At 32.8% G+C, this 14,004-nt stretch overlaps 1 protein-coding gene across 2 annotated transcripts in view; it reads left to right on the top strand.

The window, feature by feature from the left end:
- The first annotated feature begins 10,995 nt into the window (after positions 1–10,995).
- Positions 10,996–14,004, top strand: part of LOC139498136 (uncharacterized oxidoreductase TM_0325-like) — a 59,586-nt gene continuing 56,577 nt past the window's right edge. The window contains exons 1-2 of one of the 2 annotated variants that reach the window (XM_071286468.1): positions 10,996–11,168; positions 13,487–13,626. In XM_071286468.1, coding sequence (XP_071142569.1) covers positions 11,132–11,168; positions 13,487–13,626 — 177 coding nt within the window. In that variant the 5' untranslated portion in view covers positions 10,996–11,131. The remainder of the gene's footprint in view (positions 11,169–13,486; positions 13,627–14,004) is intronic. The other variant, XM_071286467.1, reaches the window with a different exon arrangement.

Here is a 14,004-nt window from a genome sequence, read left to right on the forward strand (position 1 = left end):
ATATGAAGAAATTAATTGTAATAGTAACTGTATACTAGTATCTTATCTTTTTCTTAGATTTGGATTGTTGATATTTTAACGCCACTATTAGGCTTTTTCGTGGAAACCAGGTTCAATTCATGGAGGAACCCACAAATAACCATCGACCTTCAATAAGGAAACTGACAATCTTAGCCACTTCAGATTTGAGTCAAGTTCACTCGAATGGGTGGGGATCGAACTCACCACCTCAGAAATTGATTGGCTGGTGATTACAATTGTAGAACTACTTAGACCACGTGGTCAACGAGGCAGACATTCTATTTATTTATCATTATAGATTTACTGAGTGTATTGCTAACTAGAGTTTCCCCAAATCTAGTATTCAAATGTTTATAGTCACGAGAAGCATCTCGAAAAACGAACTTATACAAACACAACTTTGAGGATACTCTCTAATCAAATTTGTGAGAACAGAAATAATGTTCTAAACAATTTAGTTGATTAAAATGTGTTTAGATGGTATATGCTATGTCTTGTAACTTTTCCGGATGTAGACATTAACATGATTAATGTGATAAAATAAAGTTGATTGCATAAATACATACAGATGACAATAACTGCAGCAAGATATAATGGTATTAATAAAAAAAAAACATAAACAAATTTAGAATAACAAAAGTTACTAGTATTTCACATTTAACAAATATATTCCGAATATAACAAAGTTTGATGGAAACTGGGATTTCCATGTTTTCTCATATCTTTGTAACAAGTTTAGCATTCTTGAATATTTTGTCTTCCGCTTGAAAACTCCACAAATGGGTTTCCCAGTCTTCATTCGTTTTTTTACTGGTAAAGTCATATAACTAAAACAAAAAGACAAACAAAAAAAGAGGTAAGTTTTTAAAGTAATGTATATGTCTATTATGCCGTCTTCATGACCTTTTATAATTCGGTCTTTGTATATGATAAAAATACAATGACGTACAACATCGGTCAAATTTACATTCATTTGGCATATGATCAGATTCCAACACTATATATCTAATAGATACAATACTATGATCAAATTTGAGAATTTGCAATTAAATTATGCGATGTCTGAAGTACAATGTGTAACTCGCTTTTTTTGCATGTCAAATGCGCGATTACAAACGACACTAAGAGGCGCATGACTTGAAATTTCGGAAGACCAAAACAATTCCAAAGTTGTAGAGCTCTTGAAACCAAAATTGTGCAACATGTTACAAATGTTTGAAAAAACAAATCAATGAAAAAGTTTAATGCATGAAACATGTAAAATAAATGTTTGATGGCAATGTTTTTCGCAATTGACATGTGTTCGCTGAAGGTAAGAACCTTTCAGCAATTCTTGTCAATTACGAGAATGTTTAAGACAGCTTGTCACAAGTCTTACATACAATATTTTTATCAAGATTAACTGAATATATAACTCAGCGGTCGACACGTTATGGTAAGAGAATTAGTAGATATAGTGCTGCTGGTCGAAGTTGAGTGAGTGGTGGAGCTGAATGTATATGTCATAATAGAATAGGCTTTGTGTGAAGTTTTTGAAAAAATAAATATTAATAATAATAGAAAAAGAGTAGAGAAGAAAACGTATATATAATAATCATAACCGTTTTTCTTCTAGTACTTTAAAAATCTCTATCCCAATCTGGCCTTGTTGACGTTGATGTATCATTGACTGAGTTCCTCAATACCATACCATATCAAATTTATCATGCGGTATACCTGCAAATTTAAATCTTTCATGTTGTTTGTGTGGTATATATATTGCTAGACTAAACTGGTTTAGAAAGTTACATAGTATCATAACGTTTTAGAAGAAAATCAAAAGAAAAACAAACCCCGCAAAAACAGCATTGCAACGGCTACAAAACCAGGTTAAATTCACCATTTGCTTCATAAAAAGTGCCTTTGCAAAGTAAAAAATAATACAGTTTCTATGTGTATGAATGATACTACAAAAACAGGATCTATACCAAAGTCTGGTGGCACCAATCTCAAGTCAGAAAATCATAAGTTAAGGCCACACCAATTTGATTCCTTGTTCCGTTAAATTAATTATAAAAGTAATCTGAGCCGGTTTTTTTGTAAACAAGTGACCCGAGCATGTAAGCATTGTTTTCCTTTCCCCTTACTTGCATTCTTTTGCAAAATCATGCTAATTTTCGTTGTTAGAATAAAATACACAGAACTTCTTAGGATTAATGTATTCTTCAACTGCAGATTTAGTTGCCGGCGGAAGAAAACTATCGAAACCCACTACATGCTTATGCACTTATCCCGAGTCAGGAGCCAGTAGTTGTCGTGAGTTGGTGTGGTTGATAGTTATTTCTCCGTTTGTATATAGATAAGTTCGTAGGTTTACCTGTTTGAATTGTTTTACACTAGTAAAGTTAGGGTCCTTTATAGCTTGCTGTTTGGTATGTGTTAAAGGCCGTCGTACAATTGCAATTGTATTAATTTTAAATACATGATCAGTTAGGGAACAACCCTTTTAATAAACATTTATTAGATAAATAATCCTTTATAAGAGGGACTGTCACTCAGATAAGGTGTCATTTTACTATTATAGAAAAGAAGAAAGGAAAACTTAGATTAAAAAAAAGAGGGTATTTATCATATTTGGAACAACTTTTCTAAAAGAGAGGTCAACTTATTTATAATAGTCAAGAAGATATATATATATATATTTGAGTTCAGGAATATTACATGTTTGAACCATATCATACCAGATACATGTATAGTTCTTTGTTTCCAACCTTATTATGAATTGGATTGAAAATTGTCTCCTTGGCGCTAATACTACATCCTATTATACACAAAGTGCCCAAAAAGACAAACATCTAAAATGAGAACACCGAAACAACAGAGACACATACAACCATCACATAACTAAAAAACTAAAATGTACACACATCGACGAACAGCTCGACCCCCCTCCTCCATAAAAAAGATAAATCTTGGTAAACAAGACAAAAACACTAGGTCTTCATAATTAAGTAAATGTCAACGTACAAGTGGTAAATCAATTTTTATACCCTCTTTGTTTATCAATATTGTCAAAATTTATTTTTCCTATGTTTACAAAAAAACGTAATAGTCGCTCACCTTTACTTTTGAAGCTTCGCCTAAAAAAGTTGAAACTGTTTTGTTTTAATAAAATTTTCAAATCGCTCGCTCCGCCTAATGTTTGGAGTCGAAAAATCCGTAGAACAAATAATTTAATTGGTGTGGCCTAAGGAACAAAACAAATCAAAACAAGTAAACATGTCAAGGAGTTCAATTCCAGAACAAAAATCAAGAAAAGTAAAGGAATTTGTAATAACTTATGCATGCATATGGTGCTACAAGATATCTAATTACGATATATCTATATATTTGTTTTCAAATGACGGGAAAACTTTCTCTTTATAATGCATATGGCATTTCTTACGGTATTATTTGTGTCTCAAATCAAAAGATAAGTAATATAGAATCTGCTTAGATTTTGACCGTTTATGAGCTGCATAAGTCTAAACATGAGTAATGTGGGGCAAACTGTTTAACGCTGTGTCGCAGAAAAAAACTAAGGAGCCTGACAAACAATTATCATTAACTCACCAATTTTCTACAAAATAATATAACAATTTCCCTCAATAAAATACTCAAAGTACCCGATGGCAAGTTCACAGACTTTATCCGCTGTTTACATACTACCATATGCCATGGCTTTGAATTGACGTGGTTCAACACGTGAACGTTGTTGCAAATTAAGCACTTTGTAACATTTTATCACTCCAATAAACTAACATATACAAATATCATTTTTCTTCCTAATCAAAAATCAACGAAGCTATAGTACTCATATTTTACTTTACCATGGTCATCAAATTTTTATCTTTAATTGTTATTAAATATAGTATTGTCTTTGTTATATTTAACTCTTTAAATCATTCTGAATAATGTTATCTTGATCAATTGAATCACAGTTTAGTTTGTATTACCTTGCTTTAAGTCTAAGATAAACTTTGTCAGCAATAGCATACGTTAAACTGAACATCGATGTCTTTAATTCCAGTTTGTTTTTACAAAAAAAAAAAACATATGCTTTGTGTCTTTCTAATTTTCAATATTGTTGATGTTTTAAATTGCGCAAAGTATAGTAGCATCATATCATGCATATTTTACCCTAAATTTATATTTAAATTTAAAGCTTTGTCCCCAATGGTATTGCTAGCATGTTGTATCCGGGTTTCCACATTCTGCTCTTGTTCCTCTTTTATTTCGAAAGATACGAAAAATTCCAAAAGTTCAGATATGACTTCCTGGAAATACAAAATGATAAAAACAATAAAGCGGAACTCTCACTTTGAAGCAATTTCATTACATTCATTTATGTTTTAAGCAAGTGGAGTGTTCAAGGTAAATACTTTTAATATTAGACTTAAAATATTTTAGTTGTTAAACTGTCTTCCACCTAAGCGTAATCATTTGAAGTTTAGACTTGTCGAATATAAATTACACAATTCAGTGGTTACAAATAGTAATTATAGTCCATCAGATGTAGTACGGATAACAAGCAAATCCTCAAATAGTTTTTGATGTGACCAGCCGTCTTATCAAGTGCATTCATTATTTACCATATAGATTAGGTCAAGCAAAAAGCGGAAGTAAAATACCATTATTAGAACTCATGAACTAATACAAATAGTTTAAAGTTTCTATTCACATTGATATGTGTAATCAAATGTATGTAGCATGTTTCATCACAAACTGTGCGATCACAAATAACATAGTGATCATATACTAAATATTCTATTTTAACATAAACTGATCATTTGCTGATGGTATAGTGTTTGTATTTCTTACCTTTCTTTCTTTATTTAGGTTCTAAAGTTGTCTTTTTCCATATGATAGATCATTTAAAAGGGACGATAACTGTGAACCAGAATCGAATGTCAATACATTGATCGCATTACTATTGTCACAAATGGCGACCATGCAGAAAGACAGATTAATTATCGCGTTGAATGAAATTGATAGAATTGATTTTCGAATATCTTGTACAATATAACAAAAACAATATTGTAGATAAAATATAAAAAGATTTATGATTTAGCATAATTTTTAATGAGACAACTACCTACCCAAGAACAAATGACGTAAAAGTTAACATAAATAGGTAGCGATAAGTCTTTTAACAGGTCGAGAACTCTAGATTTTCTGACGTCAGAATATATTTGCATAGTAATTTCCAAAACACAAGGCCAATATGGCCTTGAAAAACTGACCAATCGACACAATGAACTACAATGCATTGTGGACTACTACGAGTAAACTACTACTTAAAACACGTGGAATTAGTGGGAAAACAGTCAATAAATATATTGTCTGGGACTCTCATTACCACAGTTTTTATTCTGCAAATATATTTAATGTAAAATATACAACGTAATCTTCAATTTGCATGCTCAGATTAAAAAAAATATTGTTTATTGGCTTCACGATTCGACTTTCTTTTTCGCCTTGCAAAAGTAGTTGAACCGGTTTTGTGCATTATTATAAATTGAACCTGCATTAATTTCACGACATGACACAGTGAAATATCCAATGAAGTGACCACTGTCCAGTAAGAAAATCATTTGAGCTCTTTTAAACCTGTATAATGTCATTGCAAAATCATTTCTGCCTAGAAAAACACGAAACTTTCATTGAAACATTTCTTTCTGTACTGAATGTGTTTTTTTTGTTTTATCAGGACCTGAACTAATAGTAAGAACATCATAATATTCAGTATGCTAAAAAGAAGTGTTATGAAAGCGGCAGGGGCGGGTCAAGCCATTTTAAAAAGGGGGGTCCTAACCCAGGACAAAAGGGGAGGGGTTCCAACTACATGTCCCCATCCAAATGCACTGATCGTCCAAAAAAAAGGGGGTCCATCCACCGGAACCCCCGCCTCCTGGATCCGCCAATGAGCGGGTACGGTATATAGCTCAATACATTTTTTATAGTTTAAATTCATCCATCGATAATATCCGTTTGTTGCTAATTTTATCACAAAATATACCTCAGAGGTTTTTTTATCGTTCGGCTGCAGTCCTGTTGACATTTGTAAAATATCTCCAATATTAAAAGTCTCTGGATCATAGTGGGTGCCATATTACCTATTATTTTTTTTCTAAAACGTGCTTTGTATATAGAAATAAGAAGATGAGGTACGAGTGCCAAATGAGACATCTTTCCAACAAATACATAATTTAGTAAAGTAAGCAGTCATAGGTCCAATGCTGAAAAGTAAGCTATCAATGACCCAAAAATTACTTGTGTAAAACAATCCAAACAACAAAAAAACCCCAAAAAACCGGCTCAATTAAATATATAAAAGGACAAGAAATCTATCCCATAAAAAAAATATATTGTATAGGAGCCTGTATTTCAGTGGTTGTCGTTTGTTTATGTGTTACATATTTGTTTTTCGCTCATTTTTTTATATATAATTAAGGCCGTTAGTTTTCTCGTTTGAATTGTTTTACATTGTCATATCGGGGACTTTTATAATTTCTGTGTCATTTTGGTCTCTTGTGGACAGCTGTCTCATTTGCAATCATACCACATCTTCTTTTTTTTTATTATAGATCCAACGCTGCAATTTTCACAAAACATATAAAATTTTCCACCTTGTCGCACATAAATATTAATAAAATCATTACAGCTTATTTCTTATGCATGTGGAGCAAAACTTTGGTTAGCTTGCTTGCTTGTTTGTATATTGTACAAAATATAAAATATACAAGTTAAACTATGCCTATATATATATATATTGTTTAAAGATGTCAATCTTATTTTCAAAGCTTGTATAAACAACTATACAAACAAAGCAAGCAAGCCAGCCAAAGTTTTACTTTGCAGGTTGAGGAAATCAGCTGTAATGATTTTATTCAGTTTGGCAAATGTCCGAGCCCGTTAAAAAACAAACAAACTGAAACTACAGTTGCTGACTTCACTACCTTCAAAAAAAGGGAACAGTTTGGAAGTCCCATATACTGAAATGTGACCTACAAAAATACTTATAAATAAATTTTGTTAACACTGCCATGTATGTAAATATTTCTTCGCCTTTTTTACGAACACAAAATTCAAGGATCCCACATTTGCCTTTAATTATCTATACGAACATTGCTGTACTCTTGAATATCAGCACCGGCTGTTATCGACGGCTTACTTTACACCAGTAAGTTTGTCTCATGGGTAATTGTGTGTTTTCGCTGTTGTTTCGTTGCTTCTGGTGGACAAATACATGAAATCTCTGTGCCATCATCAAACATGTTAATGGCTATATATCGGGTAATTCAAACCCTTTTTTCTTCACATAGAAACAACTCTTCGTTAATCTGAGCATGTAAGTAATACTTTATATCACGAACTATAAATGAGGATACACAAAATGAAAAACTAAGCGAAATTGTGAATCCCGCATTGCACGAAAAAATGTGTTGTATTTCAGTAAATAACACGTGTTCTTGGTTGATTGTAAACACGTAGTAGTCCATCATGCATTGTGACTCATTTAGTGGATTGGTCAAAAACCTAGGTAAAAATAAATTGCGTCACATGTAAATAAACAATTACATGTGCGAGAACATAAGTATGCTAATTTATGCATTTCCATATAAGGTAGTGGTCCCGACCTGTTTAATAGTGATCAAAACACATACCAGATAGCAAAACGTATAAATACGTTTATCTACCTGTATTTGTATAGTAGAACGATCGATTGCAAAATAATAATAAAAAAAACCACACATTGTTTCCGCTATGTGTACAAATGATGTAGTCATTATGGTTAAATTTTGTCAGGATAGATAAAAAATAAAACACGTCGCTAATTAAAATTATTGGCTTGCCGATCAATATTTTAACCTCTAACCCTTATTTTAACTTAAGGTAAGTGAATCAAAGTAACCACCTGACAAAAATCAACATTTATATTACAGTTTAAATACAATCAAAGGACGTTCGGTAGTGCGTATGGCAAAATGTTGGGTAATTTGCTAATTTGCATAGCGGCCATTTTACCTTATCATGACGGCAGCCATTACAATAGGGTTATATAAGCCCCTTAAAGAAAAATGCCAATATGCCAATACTAAACGTCGAATGAACAATTTGTTCGCATATATGTGAATTTAAGGCTTCTGTCCGTGTACATATGGGCATTGTCTACTCTGAAATTTTTCGGCCTTTTTAGTTGAAAAATCGCAAGCGTAACCATAGTATAATTACCATTTAAGATCATATAAAATGACGGAAAATCGGAAAATCGCAACATTCAAAACAGAAACACACATGCTAGAAGATATTGTTCATGATCTGTTCGCATACAGGGAAACACCTCGTAGGTTGAATTCTAAAGTTAAATAACTTTTAATTTACCTGTTTTTTTTAGTTTTCGGCCAAATTCTTTTAAAAACATGTTGATTTCAACCTTCCCATTTCGTAAAAATTCAAGTTTTGAGCATTTTCCCTTACAATTACACACCATTTTTTTGTAAATATCTGCCAAAGGTAGTTTTTAAAGCTACATTAGTTTTAGATACATGACAGAAAAGGACAGGATTATCCGCAAATCTAAAATAAATTATATTTTCAATCTCAAGCTAAGCATTGCTAAGGGAGGTAATTTGATCAAAAGGGAAAAGTCACGTTGTGCAAATCATTTGAATAAAGCACCCTTGGTTTTGCCACATGGCTTGGCGGAAAATCCGATTGTCAGTTACCAATATATGGCGATGAGTTTAAGAAAAAGGAAACAGTTGTATACCGCTGTTCAAAATTTTAAGTCGTAAACCGATTGAAACAAAACAAATCTGGGTTACAAACTTACACCAGGGGAAACATATCAACTCTCTCCTAACAGAACTTATCACATTTTACGTGTAGTTCTTTCACCTTTCCAGTGACTCCAACCATTTGTCTGTTTTCAATAATTTCATCTAAACGTGCAGTTTCAGACAGATTGTCTTCAGAAAGTTGAACATTCGTTTGGAAAACCGCTTCTGCCTTCTGTTCCTGTGTAGTCGCGTGGTGTCGTCTTTATGTTCTTCGTGATCAGAATATATGTTTTTCAATCAACTTAACAGATAGTAAGATTTCAAGTTAATCATATAAATTACTGATGTGACAAGAAGTTTAAGTTAAAGTAACATAATTACGTAACGTTTGTAAGCACACATATATGCAACAAAATATGTTTTTACTGTGATGTCCTAAGCTATGTCAAAACTTATATTTTGGCATTGCGCAAGGTTAATTTGTTTTTTTCTCAGACAGTTAATGAGCCTAGCGTCTTTACACTAAGATCGTTGCATTGGTACTGATGGATATTTGTTTGGGTACATAGGGTACTCACGTGAAATTCACCTCAAACGAGCTTATACGTGAAACTCATGTGAACATGTTCTTGTGAATTTCACCCCCCCCCCCCCCCACAAAAAAAAGTATTTTCATGATTTTAGTGAAATTAAAACATATAGATGTTATTTGAATAATTTTATTTTGAAAATTCACGTGAAAAAGATTCCTTTGATTTTCATGTTAAATTTCCGTGAGTTTCACGTGTTATTCACATGAGCGAAATTTCCCTGTGTAAACATCATGATGGCTTATGTATTTAAATTTGTTTTCAAATAGCTTTCAGTGACTGCGAGCACTAGTTAATGGGTACCATTTTTTTTTTCTATTCGTTTCGTGCTGATCTTTCTGTGAAACCCTAACAAATTATTTTATAGTTTGTTCTTATGTTGTACTGTTACACTTATAACCCAGGTTACTAGAGGTTTGTTTTATATAAAGGCAACAGTAGTATACCGCTGTTCAAACTCATAAATCCATGGACAAAAAACAAAATCGGGGTAACAAACTAAAACTGAGGGAAACGCATAAATATAAGAGGAGAACAACGACACAACACTACAATGTAACTAACACACACAGAAACGGACCAAGCATCAGACAAAATCCCACGAGAATAACAAATATAACATCAAAACCAAATACATGAATTTGGGATAGACAAGTACCGTGACACGTCTTATCGCAATGTCAATATACACTCAAAAATAAGAGAAAACAAACGACGCAACGTTAAATTGTAACACACACAGAAACGGACTATAATATAACAATGGCCATATTCCTGACTTGGTACAGGACATATTTAAAGGAAAAAATTATCCCGTATAATTCTGTATATGTCCCAAGTCAGGAGTCATTGATTGCCATTGAATGGTGTCTGCCATATTTATTTTTCGTCTATTGTTTATAGCCTCAATCAGCCGGTTGATGTTCTCTTTTGAAGTGTCTCACATTTGTCCTACCGGGGCCTTTCTAGTATACTCTATGGTACGGGTTTTGTTCATTGCTGAAAACCATACAATGACCTGTATTGGTCTAGTGTGCATAGTTTTTTTCATTGGAAATCACATCACTGTGTTTGCTTTAAATCCAATGGAAAATATTTCATGATAGCTGCACGTCTGGTATCAAGATGTATCACATGTAGTCTCTATTTTATATGCAGCTCCAAGTTTGGTATCAAGATTAATAAAGGCAGACGTTTAAGCATCACTTCCGCAAAATAAATATTTATTACGACAGAGGTTTTTAGTATAGAAGCGATTCTAGCTACACGTTCGGGGATCGGTATCAAAATAATTTCAGAGGAGGTTCTAGCTGCATGTTTGATATCAAACTTATTACAGAAGATATTTTTAAGAACATGGTATATTTATACACGCACTGTGTACCAGATAAATTGATCCTTGAAATTGACAAAATTAAAATAAAGGTCAGTGATATTTATGCAATTTTACTTTACGATAACATCGGTGTGCAACGTGTGCATGATGTTACATATGATACGTAAATTACAATGTAACTGTAGCTTGGACAAGTTTATCTTTTTTAGATCTTTTGTATTATGTCGTACACATTCGTCATAAATCGGCCGATTCCGTACCTTCATCGGGTAGAAGGAGTGTAGCGGAGTCTCCTTAGGATTGCCGATTGATCAGATAGAAAATGAGTTGTGGAGTCACCCGATAGTTGCCAATTGAACTCTGACAATTTCTGATTGAAAAACATGGCTTACTTCAGAGAAAAAGTTGTCCTTGTAACAGGTAGGAATCATGTTCTGCTATCCGTCTGACTTTTCTAAAACATGTGAAGATTATTAAATTTGCTGTGTATTATATATTGCAAATGTATATATCTTTTTCCCCATAGTAATAGATTACTAACGGACTGTCCTTGGCGATAATGATGATCTTGTCATAAAGAAATCAAAGAGAAATTACTTCAAAATCACGCGTGAAATTTAATTCTAGTTTGGTTACAAATGTTTCAAACATAATGATAATACCTCTTTTGAAAAAGCAGACCACTCGTTTTATATTAAAATTGAGGGTACGGAAGGGGATTTTTAGAATAGAGAATAATAGGGAGAAAATATATAATGAATAGAGAAGAATGGACAAAAAAAAAGAAATAAAGATAATAACCAGGTTTGGCAATATGAAGAATATTGCAAAATTGCTCAAGAATTAAAGAATACAAAAATGAAAGACTCCACCAAGGCACTCAAATATTGTACGACTTGAGATTCCTAAAAATGTTATATCTCACCCTGAATTAAAATAAATCGCTGATTTCCAATGTTATTGTTAGCCGCTGATATGGGTATGGTATTAGTGATTCAACGTATGCCCTAGTTTTATGTTTAATTTCAATAGATCTGTAAAAATCTGCATTAGTTCAGACTTGACAACCTAAAACAATACATATTGAGAATACTTATTAATGTTGTTATTGTTTTTCTGTTATGAAACTCATTTTATAGCACATAAGACATAAGACATTTTATTTCACTAAAGACCCCAATGGGATATGAAGTACAATATTTTTCCTATTGTAGTAATTTAATCATCATGACTTTATCAGGTGACAATACCAACACTTAAAATCTAGGCTAAAATGAGGCTTATACATAATTAAAAATTTTAATTCAGTCGGGGACCCGCCGTTATCGCGGGTGTGTTCTAGTATAATATAATATATAATGAATACTGATATGTGACAGGAAGTACAAATTATAGTAACATGATTAAGCACATGTTTTAAAAGGTTTGAATAACACTTTTTCAAAATTTCAAAAGAATAAAAAGACTGAGATATGGGGTACATGTCAATAAAACAGCAACAAAACAACACAAATAACCCAATGACAACTAATAAATCTAAAACGCCGAGTTGTATTCAAGTGCATTTTTTGCGACAGACCTATACAAATGTCAATCTTATAAAGATCTCCAAGTTTTTCGAACGTAAATTTATCAATCTGATTTTGAGTGATGCCTTATCACTAGATATGATTACCAACGAATTTAACAGGAGCAACACGACGGGTGTTACTAGCAGAACAGGAAATGTTGACATTTTCTGAGAACCTGAGATGACCAGCGGATTTTGTTGCTCAATATTTAGTTTCTGTGTAGAGTACTTTTTATTCGGTTGTTAGTCTATTTGTCGTTTTTTTGTTACCGTCTGTATGTCATCCGGTTAATGATTTTGTTTAAACTGTCGATTAATTCGTTGTTGACTTTTTAACCTTGAATTGACACAAAAGTACTCCTTGAATTGTAACATCAGTGAAAATAACAGAGGTTGGGGGTAAACAAAGGTGCAATAATAGTATATAATGATGGTAGTATGTGGTACATGTAAATAAAACAGCAACCAATCAACACAAATAACCCAATGACAACTAATAAATCTAAAACCACGAGCTGTATTCAAGTGCATGTTTAGCGACAGACCTACGCAAATGTCAATTTTACCATAACGATCTCCAATTTTTTCAAACGTTAATTTATCAATCTGATATTGAGTGATGCCTTATCACTAGAAATGACTTCATGTACCAACGAATTTAACAGGAGCAAAACGACGGATGTTACTAGTAGAACAGGAACGATTGACATTTTCTGAGAACCTGAGATGACCCTCTGATTTTTTCTGTTCGCGATAATCAATATTTAGTTTCAATGTAGTGTACTTTTTAATCGGTTGTTTATCTATTTGTTTTTTTATGTTTACTATGCTACCGTCTGTATGTCTTCCGCTTAATGATTTTTTTAAAACTGTCAATTGATTTGTTGTAGACTTTTTAACTTTGAATTGACACTCCTTGAATTGTGACATCAGTAAAATTAAGAAAAAAAAACCGCCCTCTTCAATTTTTTGTTGTTTTGCAACATGCAGAGCTACTTTGCGGATCCAGTGGTTGGGGTCCGGGGGTCGGAACCCACTCATTCTATTTATTTATTTCTATTTTTTTTTTAATTATGTGAACGTTTCATGGTGTTCCGGCAGTTGCAACCCTCAGTTTTCAAAATGGCTGGTTCCGCACCTGAAGATTGTGTTTATATTAATCTTTCAGGAGCAAGTTCTGGTATAGGAGAAGCCACCGCTGTTAAGTTAGCAGAACATGGTGCCACCTTATTTTTAGTGGCTCTCGAAGAGGACAAATTACAAATTGTACAACAAAAGTGCAAGGAAAAGGGTTTAGTAGAAGAAAAAGTAAGTTATTTAAATTTTAATATAAATATAATTTTGTCGCTCAATTATCAAGATCATCATGATAATAATTTTATAAAATGTATACTCAATCTTGTTTTCTAGTGTCACATAGACTAACATTAAAATACCTGGATTGAAGGTTGAATGAATAACCGTTTGACGTCCTGTGGTAAATGTTACACGCATATTTGGACGATAAGATGTCAATGTGATACGAACATGAACAATACCATCTCTATAGGAAAACGGGGGTCTGAAGGAATTTTACAGAGTAGAGAGTAATGAACCAAATCTACAGCAAAATGACGCTCAAGGTTGATTTTACAGAATAAGATATACACCAAAATGGGGGTCTGGGTGGATTTGGATTACTGAGCC

The sequence above is a fragment of the Mytilus edulis genome, chromosome 12 (assembly GCF_963676685.1).
Source record: "Mytilus edulis chromosome 12, xbMytEdul2.2, whole genome shotgun sequence".
NCBI lineage: Eukaryota > Metazoa > Mollusca > Bivalvia > Mytilida > Mytilidae > Mytilus > Mytilus edulis.